Consider the following 15,207-nt stretch of genomic DNA (forward strand, 5'->3'; position numbering starts at 1 on the left):
ATAATAGAACTATCCAGGTGAAATATCCCCATCTGCTCAGTCTTCTCCATCCACCTGGGTCCATAACACTGAGGCACCTGCATGCTGGATCATACCCAAAGACGTGCCAAGTGGTCAGAATGTTAAAGCTGACCTTCCCTCACAATCCAAGCGGTAAGTAGCCTCAAGCTTTGTCTTTGCTTTCTGACCCACTCTTACACGCACAAACCCAAGTGGAACCACATTCTTTGGGTGCGCGCGCTCATGCTTCTACATTTGGACACACAACATATCACGATTTATGAACGGCTTGACACGAGGGAAAATAAAATTGGAAAGAAATGTGATCATCGGATGAGGACACAACCCTCTATAGCTTCTTGTCTTGAATTATTATGCAACTCCTACCTTAAATACTGCAATCCCAACACACACAAACTCTTTAAAATGGTGTATTTCTGCAATATGCTCATTTTGCACCAGTGTTCAAGCACTTGAAGAACTATCTATCTATCTTTTCAATTTCATACCAATTGTTGCTGAGGAATTATTCTACGTTATCATGTCTTCAGAAAAAAAATGAAAAGCTTGTGTCTAATTAATTAGTGTGTGTACAGGACACCCAGCGGGAATTTCCCTGGAGACTTTTGTTTCTCCCTTTCTCACATATCTGACCGTGACAGTGCTAACTTCACAGCAAGCAAAGGTCATTCCACCGAATACAATCACATTTCCTCACCCCCCTCAGCTGTCAGAGTAAAGATGACAACTCAAATTTGTCACAAGATAAATAATTCAGTGGTCATACCTTCAGGTCCAGAAGCAGAGAGAGAGAGAGCAGGGGAATTTTGTTTTAAAGATGTGTTTCAGGGTTTTGTAGGAGAAAGTGAGTGACAGTTCCTTATGCTGGATGTTATCACCTTATCCAGCCTGGAGAGCATCTGTGCCGGTGTCGGGAAAACTCCCACAAAGCCAAACTGGGAGGAGGGAGGTTGGGGAGGTACGGAGTGTTCCTGTCATGTGAGGTTTAAGGGGGAACTAGTGATGGGGGGCCAGGGGGTCAGAGAGGGTGCAGGATGGGGTTGGAGAGAGAGAAGCTGAAATTTGACAGCAGAGGGGAAGAAAGTGGAACACAAACAGGGAGGAGCAATAAACGTTTGGGCACAAGGAGGAGGCGTCACATGGGGGTTATCTTTCTATTTGCCCGATGTGCTCAGCCTACTTGTGCACAGATAAGGCAAGAAAATTCAGGGCGGCACAGTGGATTAGTGGTTAGCACTAGTGCCTCACAGCTAGAAGGTCGTGGGATTGATTCCCGCCCTTTCTGTGTGGAGTTTGCATGTTCTCCCTGTGTCTGCGTGGGTTTCCTCCAGGCACTCCGGTTTCCTCCCATAATCAAAAACATGCTTATTTAGGGTCTGCTTCTTTCTCCGCCCCTGACCAGGTCAGCATCTACACCTGGAGTTTGTCCCTGGGCGCTGGACTGTGGCTGCAGAGGACAACTTTTGTTGTATGTATGCATACATGTGCAATGACAATAAAGTTTCTATTCTATTCTAATAATTTATTCGGTACACAGACTCAAAATAACAAAGAAAACAATATAAGAACATACCCATGTGCCCAAAAGGGTGTAGGTAGAAGCAAAAGCTTATTCTTGAATATTGTTTTGCATTAGACATCACGTGTGTAGTATAGAAACTAAATATTTTGACAACATCCCTAGCCACACATTCTATCTGTTGTTTAATACTGGTTTTAGTTTCCAGTTCTGTTGCATATTCTTTGTAGTATTCAGTTATGCCTATCCCCATGTTTTTCCCCATCATTACTAGCCTGTTAACTGTTTGGAGCAGTGCAACGAGGACACAGAGTATCCAGTGTTCAGATGGCACAGTTCGGCCACAGCTGTTCCTAATTTACAGTCAGTTATCCAGCATCCACTAACCAACCATAACTTGTTAACTGACACTCACAGTTAATGGCAGGTGCTTCCACTAACTGTCCAGCTGGCAGCAGATGCATCTCTGGAATATTACGTAGGCAAAACAGACTTGGTATTTTGATCGATGTGGCGCATTATAAGTTCACCAAACAACCAAGCAAAAGACAGCTTGACGGTGATCTTAAAAACATTTAAACAGGAGTAATTTGAGGATCAGTGTTTGAGTTTTCAGATGACAGAGTATGTAAACTATTCTGTAACTGATATGACCTCATTAAAAAGGCACCTGAGGACTGAATATGCTGACTTAACATAAAGCAAGGCTGTATCAAAACCGCTGCTACCATGGTAACAGTGAATGAAGACAGATGAAGGCAATAATCCCACGGTTACTCAAGGATCAGATCTGGACCCCGCTAGACAAACCTTTTAACATTGAAGTAACTATACAACTAACTAACACATGCTTTTAGAAGAGCATGTTGTCATTGGATTTAGAAAAGGTTGAGGCAACTGGCAGGTTGTGTAATAGCAGTGTCATGTAGGCTAAATAGGTTCCGCCTATGGGACACAATCCTATATTTTAGCTCCGTAACTGTCAAATATTGGACAAATTCACAGGACTGGTTATCAGAAATTAAATAAATAAACCTCACCCAATTCAAGTCTTATACTGCATATTCGAGTCATGTTGTTGCCTATGTATGATTCCCTTTAGGGGAGTGCAATATTTCTTTCAGTTTGAGTTGTTGATTTGTTAAATGGCTAGGCTAGCAACGCACATCCAGGCAAATATATTTACTAAGAGATTAACTGTTTTAAAACTGTGAAAAAGGTATTGGAATGGTATCACTATCTGGAGAGAACGCTTAACTTGGGGTCGTGTGTCATACATCACACTGACAAAGTGCACCAACCTTGGGATGATCCCATGTTGTCCTTTGACCTACACATTAGAGATATTACTTTCTTCCACCTGCAAAACATAGCAAAGATTTGACCCATCCTGTCTATGGCTGTTGCACAAACTCTGATTCATGATTTCTTGCTTCTAGATTGGACTACTGCAATGCTCTATTCTCTGGTTTGCCGCAGTCCAGCATTAGGGGTCTCCAGTTGGTTCAAAATGCTGCTGCCAGAGTTTTGACAGGGAGCAGAAAGTTTGACATTACACCCATTTTGGTGTCTCTTCACTTCCTGTCCCTGTGAAGTCAAGATTTTAAGGTTCTGTTAATAACCTATTAAATTATTCATGGACTAGCACCTCCCTACTTTGCTGTACTCAAACCCTAGGTACCGGCCGGGGCTCTGCTTCTTCAGAGTGCAGGACTACTTTGTGTCCCTAGGGTAAATAAAAAGTCTGCATGCCACAGAGCTTTCTCTTAATGTGCACCTGTTTTATGTTATGTGGAGACAAAACAGTCAGATACCATAGAGACATTCAAGTCCAGACTTCAGATACATTTATTCTCCCAGTCGTATGGCTACTATACTGGCATAGTATGAAACTATGCTTCCTGTCCTTTAAAATTCATTTTTATTAGTAAAGGAACAGGTCTCGACCTCAACTTTATCTAAAGTCTGGGTCTTTTAGTGAAGCTTGGGGTTAGAGGCCAGGGATCACCTTAGTATTTTCTCTGCCTTCCTGTCGATTTACTGCTGATTAATTATATCTTAGGTGTGGTTTTTCGAGCTGACTGATTCCGCTATTTTTCTCTGTTCAAGGTACGGATGCCATCGCACAGGATTGGCGGCAGACCATGGGATGCTGGACTGACCGCGAGATGACATCCCTGAAGCTGATGCAGCAGATGTTTTGATTTCCTGTTTTCTGTTTCTTCAACTTTGTAAAAACCTTGTGACTATTAGAATGGCCTAAGCAGTGGTCACCCCTTTGAGCCTGGTCTGCTTGAGGTTTCTTCATCAATATCATCATCAGGAGTTTTTCTTTACCACTGTGTTGCCTGTGTGCTTGCTCTAGCGATTGGTAAGGTTAGCCCTTACTTATTTGGCACTATATAAATGAAAATAAATTGAAATGATAACAATGACATGTTCCACCTTTTAATTAAAAAAAATTTTATTTGGTCCATCAGAACCTGAGATTGAAAATTTAACATACACGTTTGTACATATTTGATCATACACTGTCAGAAAAGATCAATAAAATATATCATCAAATATATCATCATCCCATTCTTGTCAAGTCCTGTATAGTCTCAGCTTCAGATTTCAATTTTTAATGTTCATATTTTGATCCCTCTTTAAAAGACAAAACAAAACACGGGTCATTTGATTATTTTTTTCTGCATGTCTAAGATTTTACAGTCTGTACAATTTACAAGGAAGGACCCGGACAAAGGAAGAGAGAGAGAAAAGGCATCGTGTTGTTAGTCTGCTCCACTGAGAACGCTGAAGGCTCCTCAGCAGCAGGGGGCGCTCTGAAGCACCACCACGATTAATAACATGAGTGGGATCATCACTCACCAGCTGGAGCCAAAATGACAGTTATGACAAACAAACAAAAAGGAACATCAGACAAAACCCAATCTGGAGTAAATACGAAGTGATCCAGCAGAAATGCCGACTATCGAGGTGGCTTCACTTTGCAGGCGTTTCAGTGCAGGGTCATTTTAAGATAATCTCTTCAAATACAGGCATAAATGAGCGCGATTCTGTCTGTCTGTTAAGTATTTACACAAATACTCCAGTATACATGTACTACCATCTGGTTCACACAGGTTTGTGATACTAGCTACCATTAAACAACAGACTAGCGAATCATAAATAAGTTAAACACTAAAATCACAGCTAACCAGCTGTGACCACGCCCACACAGGGTGGAATGAAAAAGTGGTCATTTCCCAGCAAGTATCTTTGGATAACATACACACACTTAATACAGCTGTACTACACAAGTTCCGCAGTTTTATGACAAAGTGTCCTGAAGGTATCTTGAAATACAGTCTAGTAGGGAACGTAGACTAGAAGAGGTTGTGCTGAGTAAGGAAACAAGGCTGCGGGCAACGGAGGACATGTGTACCATCAATGCTGATGAGAGTCATGAGACACTGGCTGTAAGCTGACGCATGTGAAGGATCTCGCACTCACTCAGCTCGAGGTCTACAAACTTTAAAAACTGGACTGACTCATCCCACATGGAAAAAAAAGTCTGATAAAGCCCCTTAGGCCAATTGGTGCCGGTGCTTCCCAGGATATCACTGTGTGTGGCATAAGAGTCTACAGCTCCCCCTGGATGCATCACAGGTTCCTTCCCCAGCAATGGTTGATACTGGCACAAAGCAGATGAAGTGTCCCACCCAGGTCTACGTATTGGTAGCCCACCTTCCACTGAGCTACCTGCATTATTCATTGTATGAGTGCAAAGATTTTGCCGCTCAGGGTTCAAGTTTTTACCACATTTCATTACATACATACAGTGACACGTCAAGTAACTTTGGGGGGGGGGGGGGGGGGGTGTCCCCACTTTATCCTGTTGCTATAGTACCACAGTGTTTCCCCCTCTCTGTGATAAAAGGCAGATGCCGCCATGGTGAAAGATACTTAAGAAAATACCAGTAAAGGCTTTGACAATCAAGACATCCAGCACAGGACAAAGAGGAAGGAAACAAAAGTACTTTCTATGTCACGACATATCTCAGGGGTCTCTTCTAGCGCTTATGTGCACACACATAATCTGACAAAATGGTAATATATTCCATCACAAAGACTCGTGGTGTTGCCAACATGGCATCTGTGTGTTCTCACAGGGGAGGAAGGCTCAGATGCTCCCGCTGCACCTAGGAGAACAAAAACCAGTCCCTGGCCTCCCAGAGTAAACATGACAGCTCCCCTGTAGAAGATTCACTGTTCAAACAGTTTGTACCATCCCGCAGGACGCTCTGCAACTCCAGCTGACGCACTAGCAAACACATGTAGCACGCGAGAAACGGGTAAATACACACTAATTACACAGTCATAAAGAAAGATGACAGACAAACTGAAGTGATGCAGGCAGAGGAGCATTACTTTTCACAGCCTTGTGAGATGCTGCTTTTTAAAAGTGCATTCCTTCATAGTCCAGTTCCCAATAAGGAGCGACGTATGTCCTAGTTCAAGAACAAACCCTCCGCCAACTGTAGCTTCTAAATATGAGATTTAAAAAAGTGCAATGCTAGTTCACTGGCTTGCGTTTTAATAGGTTTAATCTCAGAGAGGGACAATCAGTCGGAAAATTTTGAAGCATTTGTTCAGAATCGAAGCCCCATTTACTAACGCTAATGATGTTTTCCTTGTAATAGAGACTCTGGAACAATATCTGAAACAGGTTTTGAAACCTGGTGCAATATTATGAGATAGAGTCACTAATCTGTAGTGCAGAAGAAAAGTATTGGTACCATCCCCAGCCATATGTTCTATATAGTATCTATTCTATGATTCCTGTCTCTACTTTCCAGTTCTGTTGTAATATTTCTGAATTTCCACATAGTGGGACTCATGCTTCTCCTCAGGGTTGCTAGCTTGTTAGATGAGCGGAACAGTGTGACGACCACGAGATAGACAAGCTACATGAGCTTAACCATAGCTCTACATACTTTGAGAATTTATCCAGCATCCTCAAACTATCCAGCAGGTGGCAGACACATCTCTGGGATATAACACAGGAAAAACAAAGCTACAGTTTGGTGCCTCAACGTTCACCAGATGCAATACGGGTGATGCTCGTTATATGTTCTTTTAATTTGATTCGCCATAGACGCTGGCTGGGATGGACTAACTCACTTCTCACCCACTCATCTCCTTTTTTTCTTCTTTTTGCTGTCTAAACTCTACGCCGTTACCAGTTTGGAGATGAAATATTTTCAGGCCTCACCGCAATGTTTCAGTTTTGCAACATAAAGGTGGAAACGACTGTTGGGTCAGGAATCTGAAGCGAACAGGTCTGCTGTAAACGTAACTGTGCACTTTATCTTCTGAATGAGGCCTATCAAGTGAGAGAAGAAAAATGATGGGTTTATGACCCAGGTGAGGCATGATTTCTGCACAGCTTACCTCAGACTGGAGCAAAAGCAGAATGGCTTCAGAAATGAGAAAAGACTGGCACCATTACTTTTGATGAAAGGCAAGTAGCACTTTTCTCCGTAGTTATAGCTGTAAAACATTTTGCCCTCTCTGGTTCTTCGCTGGAAACAAATCCAGGTCATAGACTTCCCCGATGAACGGTTGCTGTGCATGAACAATGATTTTATTTCTCCACTTGAGAGAAACAAAGATAACACAGAAGCCATCTGAACTATCCAGGCTGGTGGTAACCTTGAGATTTTCACAGACGTGTTGCACGTCGATAGAAGGCAGGATGGATGTGCATCCCTGAACCACCAAACCATAAACAAAAAAATGTTTCTGGATTTCTGGCCTTAGAGCTGAAGGAGTGCGCCTTTATGTGTGAATTGGTGTGCTGAGCTATGACGTGACTGTTGGACTGAACGAGAAAAGCGGGCACGCCTGGAGGTAAAACTACAAAGCTTGTCAAGCAGAGACTCACCTCCACCGCTGAGACTGTAAACAGGAACGGAATGAAAAATGACTGAGAGTAACGGAAAGGAAAAGAGGAAGTATACAAGAACAAAGTCCTACACACACCCTGAGGCTCATCAGGCTGGCGCTTATCCCCGGATACTGGAGCATTATGCGGATGAGAGTTTAAGACTCCCCCTAGATGGTACTATTGCAACGGGCAGCCAAAGCCTGCAGCTTCTACACCACATCCAGGCAGGTGTGCCATTACACAAAAGGGTTAGAAGGACTCTACCACACCACTCTCCGGAAAGTGTGTACTGTACAACTTCCAACAAACACACAAGAGGTTTACCTGGATTCTGTCTGTTGTACAAATCCACGATCCTGAGCGAGAAAGAAGGATGGGGTCAGAACAGCACGGTGTGGATGATGGCTGACGTGGTGACAAATAGAGTTGCACATAACAGAAGTAAGAGTACTCACACTTGTATTGTCTCAAAATAAAAAAAAGAAAAGAAAATGTGACTGAGTACAAGTTGTATTTGGGTTTTGGCTCTTGACGTACCATACTGGGGCTGGGTGAGGTCAACTGTGGGCCTCTGGGAGGCAGCCAGGAAGTGGGATCAGGCCATATGATTGGCTCAGAGGTTACGGACTCAGTAGTTACCTCACTGCATCCCCGACATGTGACAAACTCATGGAAAGCAGGGTTGACTCCAAGCCCACGATGGAGAGATACACGGCGTGGACATCTGTTCCACGTACAGCGCTTTTATGGAGGGAAAAAAAGTGGGTTGCTTCAACCAGTTCCTGTTTAGCTAACAGGCCAAAAAAAGAGAGAACCCATCGCCTGTAAGCACCTGATGACTCCACATGGTTCACTTCCCTCATTTTATCCCGACGTGGCACAGCCGCTTGGCGTGGAACCGAGCGCGTGTGAGCTGGATGACAACGTCGGCATTTGTAGGGGAGCATGTGAACGCTATACATTCAGGCGTGTTCATCCAAACAGACTCGTGCACACGTATCTCCGCCCACATTTTGGGATCGCACGCGCCTCACGCATGTCTCCTGGTTTTCCAGTGCACCGACAGTTCATTAGGTAAGAGTCTGTATGTGTGTGTGTGTGTGTGTGTGTGTGTGTCTTGGCGGGCGGTGGTCATAGCGGCCGGGGCCGGTGCAGGCCGTCGATGTCCGGTGTGAGCTGGGGGCTGTGGGTGGCTTTGGTGGGGGTCCAATCCCCCAGAGATGCTTGGACTGCCTTGCGGTGAGCCAGGCGGTGCGTAATGGAGAAGCCGGCGTTTCCCTCCAGCTGCGAAAGCACCACCAGCACCTGCCTGCAGGGGGAGACAGACAATTTAAATACAAAACATGGGAGCTTTATAGAAGTAGAGTTTTCAGCCTGAGCCAGAGGAGATCAGGCTTTTTTATTGATCAGTGCGAGGAGAAATAAGAGGCATCTCAGTAACTCGGACCAGATTACAGAGACTCAGAACCAAAGCAGTGAGCAGCACACTAATAATGTTTAAAACTAAATGGAATGATTCTCTCTAACATGGAGGAAAACAGCAGAGACATTTCTCACCATATCTTGATATAAAAACACAATTTTTCAATAAAGAATCCTTAAAAATGCACTACTGTCCTCATTTGTGCACTGATGTACAAAATTCAGAACAAACACAATGAGCCGTGTGAACAATATGTGTTAAAGAGAACTGCGCAGAACAGACTGTAATCCTGCAGCAGGATCCTAAAAAAAAAAAGAATATTCATGAAGCTAAATGAGCTAACTGAACTTCCTGATACTCCATGGGTTGTTGAATCTTTCTGGTGTAACATTGATGCTGCCTTTAGGGAATGATTCCTTGGATTAAGGTTTGAATCCTTGATTTTTTTTTTTTTTCTCTTTAGACAAGTCAGGTGATGGATACAGAATCACGTCAATGTCACTGACTGGAAAATCTCATTTGCTGTCCTCAAAAATTAAGGGACTGTACACAAAAGTGAGGGAAGCCAACAAGTGATCCAAGGAGTTCCAGACTCATTGTGGCTGTGACTGGAGAAACTGCACAGTGCAACTTTTGTCTGTTGTAGCACCAGTTATACAGTTTCATGGCAGAACAGAACATGGAAGTATTTTCTGAAAACAGGATGTGACTTTCAGGTAAAGTTTTCAAAAAGGTACATTGGAGACTTGACCTTCAATCTAGATCTATATTCTATGAAAATCACAATCTGTTCCATTCCAAAATAAAGCTGTGACTGGTGGCACAACAGACAGAAGTTGCACTGTGGACAGTTTATCCAGTCATGGCCACAGAACAGGGATTTTGATGGCTACCCTCACTTGAGCCATTCAGTCACTCAGTTTTTAAGAATTGCCAACTCCAGACAGATTTACCATACTGTTCGTATTTCTTAATTATTCATGCGAGTGGAGTCCAAGACAGACTCAGTGACTTGGAAATGCCCACTGTCCATCCGCTGACTTGTCGAATGAAACCTGGCTGTAAAAGTGAAGACTTGTGCTGACAAGAAATCTTATATTCAGTTTGCCCAATTCCTTATGGCCATATAGGGACTATACAAAAAAATACAATAATTCCTGTCATTTCTTAGAGATTAGTTTTCACAATGTGATTAAATGGCATAATTTTAGAAATTTTAACATAAAGAAGCCCACCTTCTTTTTTTTTTAAATATCATGATGTGTAAAAGCTCAAGTTCACAGCAGTGTCACTGCACATCAGCAGCAAAATTACCTCCAACTGTCCTTGATTGAGCCTGAACCACAAACATCTACTCAGGTCTCACGCAGTCTGGTTCCAGCTTCAGTTCTCTCTTATTCACCATTTTAACAACTCGAGGTTGTGAAAAGAACATCATAAAAGTAATGGCATATTCTTGAATATTTGACCACTCCCCAGCGAAAATATTAAGTCTTTTGTGCGATCATGATGTTGCCAGGAGTGCAGACCACAGAGATAAAAATACAACAGACAATGTGGATCATGTGTCTTGTCCAAGGACAAAGATGGGAAGCATGAACGGGATTCAAACCCAGGTCTTATTCAAAGAAGTCCAGTAAACTTTGACAACAGGTGAATCCATTACTGTTTATTCAGCTGCACCTGTTTTGCTCGAGTGCGCATGCGCACACCTGTGCGCCCCTGCATGGGTCTCTCTGCTTGTAATAACATTTTTGCAATGCAACGTTATGATGCATTTTCATCTCATAAAGACATAAACTGGTAACACTGGCACTCTCTATATAATACAATACAGCATGCGTTTCTGTATAATCCTGGCAAAATGCAGAATCGTGCTGCATCATCATGTAGCAAGTGGCTGCCATCAATGGAAGTGCATTTGCTGCACCGGGTTAAAGTCGAAAAAAGGACTCTTGGTACAGGATGATATCTCTTTCTCCTTAATGTGTCTGTGTGCAAGAAACAGAATATTACCGGTGCAATGGGGGCACGCTGTCGATGGTCTTCAGGCTGCCGCGCGTCGACACCACATTGAAGCTGTCCGTGCAGTCACAGGACACGTGGAGGTAGTACTTGGGGTGGCGGTTCTCCACCACCACTATAAGCCCCGCCCAGCCATGGGTCAGATAATAGCAGGTCATGCCCTCACGGCCCTAACAGCAAAAAGACATGTATCATAACAGACACATTTAGATTATTTTATGAGTCCTGCAGCCCGTCTTATGAAATGCAAAGTCACCAGTTTGCTACATGAAAAATAACCTTAATGAAAAGGATGGAAGGTGAGAAAACAAGCGTAATCTCTCAGGAAAAAAAAGTGCATGAAGAACAAATTTCAGCAGGAGCTTGACATTGAAAAACTGTAATCGAAGAAACAGTTCCCCTGCTGTTAGACGAGTGTTCTCCCTGTATGATTGTTGAATGTCAATTTTAAAAAGGACCGTTTATTTTAATCGCATTAAAAGTGCAAGGTGGATGTATTTCCTTGGAGGATCACAGCATACACTGACAATAACAGCGCTCTCTGCAGGTGAGACAACCTTCATTCACACTGCAGTGGTTTCCGATCTCTCTTATGGGGCCTGTAATTGTATTAAAATGAACATCTCTGCATTACTGCTGCTAAATGACTTTAGGTGCCGTAAAACCTCCAGTGGCCCAGTAACATCTTCCACTATATCCAATGCAATGGAAAAATAGAAAGTGTACTTGTATTAATATATTGTAAGATCCACCATAAAAAGGATTATGCTGTAATACAGAGCTGTAAATTCTACACCGTTCATCCAATTTGCATGTGCAGTCGGGTCCATAAGTACCTGGACAGTGACCGTTTTTTACAGTCCTGCCTAACTACATCATCACAATAAATTGAAATTATAACATTCAGATGTGCTTGTAGTGTGGGCATCAATATACAACCCCTCTTCTGCATCATTACATCTGGAGTAACAGATCAAGTAGAGAATTGCCTGTTAAAGTGAAATATGGTGCGCACCATGGCCAGTAAGGTAACCATGAAGACCCAACAGGAACCCTGAACACAAGAAGGCCTGGGATTTCCCAGCCATCGGACCAGGCTAAGGATCTGTCATGCAATGACATTCCCGTGTTAAACAAACCCATGCACAGGCGTCTCTAGAATGAGCCCGGATGTAGGTATCCCATCCGTGAAACAGTCAAGAGACAATCTCCCTCGCCACAGACGGATTGCCATGACATCTTGTCGTGCAGACATTAGATTAGATTAGACAGAACTTTTTTAAACCCTTGGGAAGACTCGCTCAGAGAGTTCCAGCAGCATTGCATAGCAGCATACATGGAAAGAAGCACACAGTATCAAAAGTGCAAGTAAAAACAATTTGCAAATATAAATATACAAATATAAATACCAGAAATATTGCTCGCTACTGGTTTACTGACTACTACTGTTCCTCTCCTTCCCATCCTCTGTCTTCCTGTTGCTCCTCCTCCCCCCGAGTGAGGAGTTGTACAGTCTGATGGCCTGAGGGACAATGGATTTTTTTTTTTTTTTTTTTACAGGAGTTTCCTGCAGATGTTAAATGACCGCAACCTTCTCAGGAAGTATAGCCTGCTCTGTCCCTTCCTGTACAGGTGGTTGGTGTGGGTTGTCTAGTCCAGTTTGCTGTCCAGCCACAGCCTGAGGTACCTGGAGGAATCCACAGCTTCGACCTCAACTCCCTCAATCAGAACTGGTCGCGATCTTGGTCTGATCTTCCTAAAGTCAATGACCAATCCCTTTGTCTTCATCTGTCAGCTTTAATTCAGTTTTAATTCAAGGGAGCATTTCTTGATGACCACAGCAGGTGGAGAAGACCACGGCAACACCTGCCCACAGCAGACAGATGGTTACTTCTGACGCAGAGATGGACTGGATGTCTGCCGGCGTGACTGCCATTCAGGCCCTGAGCATGCTCCCAGACCTGACGTGACTGAAACTTTTGACTGTTACATCACCAGTCACAGCTTCATGGTGAAGTGCAACAAAGAAGGATTTTCACAATCACAACCACAGAAGCCCATAATTTGCCTTGGTGCCTTTGTGGCTTCCCTCACAAGTCGACCTGTCAATCAATGTTTGAGAACCGCCTTTACCATACAGGACCACACTGTTTGGATTTCTTTATGACTGATGTAAATGATATCCAAGACATATTCAGTGACATGGAAATGTTCATGTATTCATCACCTTAATTTTACAAAGAAGGCGACTATAACAGTGATGACTTGTTTGGACTCTGTATATAAATGGCCATAATTCATAAATGGTCTACACTAAAAAGTCTACACTACAGGCACATCTTAAGTGTCTGAAGTCAACAACATTTTGGTGGTGTAAAGCGGCAAAATGATAACATTCGTGTCACTGTCCAAATACGTCTGGACCGGACTGTAAATTATGACTTAAAACTGAAAGTCTGTATTTATTCCTTTATGTTCTTTTAATATTTTTGGATCTGATGTTATCTCACCTCATGCCTTTCTCCTTTGTTTTCGGTCAGAAGGATGATGGCGTCGGCCATTGTAGTGGCAGTCGCCTCCACCTGTTCCACCATTACCTGTCGCGAGCTGTAAATAGCCAGGATGTACCCTGGGAAGTCCTGGCTCGGCCGCCATGCCACTCCGCTAGTGGGGCTCGAGACTGTGATGAGATGGAAATGCATTTAAAACCAAAGTAATGCGTTGCCTCGAGTGGCGTGACATAAGACCTCGCGTTTGTGGCGTCTGTCCACATACTGGGTGTGGGAGGTCCTCCTGTCCCGCTGACATTCAGCTGCCAGTGGTTGAAGGCGCAGGAGACGACAGCGTACTCTCCCGGCTCCAGCATCACGTCACAGCCGACGAACTTCTTCACCGCTCGCTTACTGTGCGCCAACAAGCGACCCAGAGTCAGTTTGTTGCCGCTGCCAAAAGACGCCCGAAACACCATGATACACAAATCCAACAAGTGGCTGTCGGCCGTGTCTGAACGTCTGCAGAGGAAGGGCAGAAATGGAGAGAAAGAAAGCAGATTTTTAAAGAGGCCAACAGAAAACGAGAAATAAAGAAAAGGAGGAGAAAGACAAACAAGGACAAAGTAAAGGAAAGTGGGGAGAGACGAAAAACAGAAGATATTTAATATAAAACCGGCTGACATTTCAATACTAAACTCATTTCTTCCAAACAGCCACAACAACCTTCAAAGTTCAAGGTTGAGCTCTGTTCTCACTTTCACTGTTGGGCATCCTGGAAGCTCACAATGTCCAAACCTCGAAAAAACTTAAGCTGGGCAGACACTGTATGATATTTTCAATCGTACTCAGCTCCAGCTCAAACTGTGCGACAAAAGTTCAGAGCGCACAATTTATGTTCTCACACTACATGGCCCGATGCTCTGATGCGATGTGACTACTCACATTGTACATTGTTGTTTCCGGAAGCAAAACGTAAACAGAAGCTTAGAAGCTTTTTTTTTTTCTTTCTTTTTTTCAAACTTTATTTATGTTTCTTATTTTTACAAAAACTCTCGATGGGAGACATCAAAGTTTTGACAACAACAACAACAAAAAATACAAGACTTTAAATGAGTTGAAGAATAATGGGGAAAAAGAAACAGAAGCTGCTCTCCCAAAGAGATGATCACTGTTTATGCTCTCTCCGGGGTTTGCACAGGCACAGTGCGAGAGACGCTTGTAGCGCTGCTTCAGCAGCGCGGAACCCTCACGATGGCCGACCAGAATATCAAACATGTTTGATTTTCATAGGACTGCGGATCGGGAGGTGGTCATGAGAGGATAAACACAGCTCGTTACTCCATGTATACTACACAATACGTGATTAAGCTGAAACTCGGCGCGATCCAAAAAATTCTCGCATGAGTGAAAAATCGGCTGAAAAAGGGCCAAAACTCGCACAGTGTAAGCCCAGCTTTAGGCGGTCCAGTAGTGTGTTAACTGGGATATCCTGCTAACACATCGTGGCCTTCTTATAACTGTGGCAGGATTTGTACAATATTCAAATATTCCTTTTACCCATCACACACACTGATACACTTTGGTGACTTTTGGTGAACTTCACACACCAGTTTGTCACTGTTATAGACCGTGACCGTTGGGGATGTATATCCATCAAAGTGAGAACGGGGCTTTACTGAATTGTGTAAAGGACAATCACGGAAGTGCCGATAGATGGACTAAGAGACCCCCTAGAGTAACACAGGCTAAACCAACATCATCATCTCTCCATTATGTCCCAGGGTAGAAATAAAGG

The 15,207-nt window shown here is 43.4% G+C and overlaps 2 protein-coding genes across 5 annotated transcripts in view; both read right to left on the reverse strand.

The window, feature by feature from the left end:
* Positions 1-985, reverse strand: part of LOC117530933 (putative protein MSS51 homolog, mitochondrial) — a 35,762-nt gene extending 34,777 nt beyond the window's left edge. Inside the window, exon 1 of one of the 2 annotated variants that reach the window (XM_034193898.1) lies at positions 900-985. The gene's annotated coding sequence lies outside the window, so the exon portion shown is untranslated. Of the gene's footprint in view, positions 1-787 lie in introns of both variants that reach the window. The other variant, XM_034193897.1, reaches the window with a different exon arrangement.
* A 2,998-nt stretch (positions 986-3,983) lies between these two features.
* capn15 (calpain 15) overlaps positions 3,984-15,207 on the reverse strand; it is a 120,918-nt gene continuing 109,694 nt past the window's right edge. Inside the window, exons 9-13 of one of the 3 annotated variants that reach the window (XR_004566484.1) lie at positions 13,696-13,931; positions 13,431-13,600; positions 10,912-11,090; positions 8,010-8,781; positions 3,984-7,828 (exon numbers count right to left, since the gene is read on the reverse strand). Coding sequence is in view for 2 of the 3 variants with exons in the window: in XM_034193894.1 (XP_034049785.1) it covers positions 8,604-8,781; positions 10,912-11,090; positions 13,431-13,600; positions 13,696-13,931 (763 nt within the window). In the remaining variant the exon portion in view is untranslated. Of the gene's footprint in view, positions 8,782-10,911; positions 11,091-13,430; positions 13,601-13,695; positions 13,932-15,207 lie in introns of all 3 variants that reach the window. The other 2 variants (XM_034193894.1, XM_034193895.1) reach the window with 2 other exon arrangements.

The sequence above is a fragment of the Thalassophryne amazonica genome, chromosome 18 (genome assembly GCF_902500255.1).
Source record: "Thalassophryne amazonica chromosome 18, fThaAma1.1, whole genome shotgun sequence".
In the NCBI taxonomy this organism is placed as follows: domain Eukaryota; kingdom Metazoa; phylum Chordata; class Actinopteri; order Batrachoidiformes; family Batrachoididae; genus Thalassophryne; species Thalassophryne amazonica.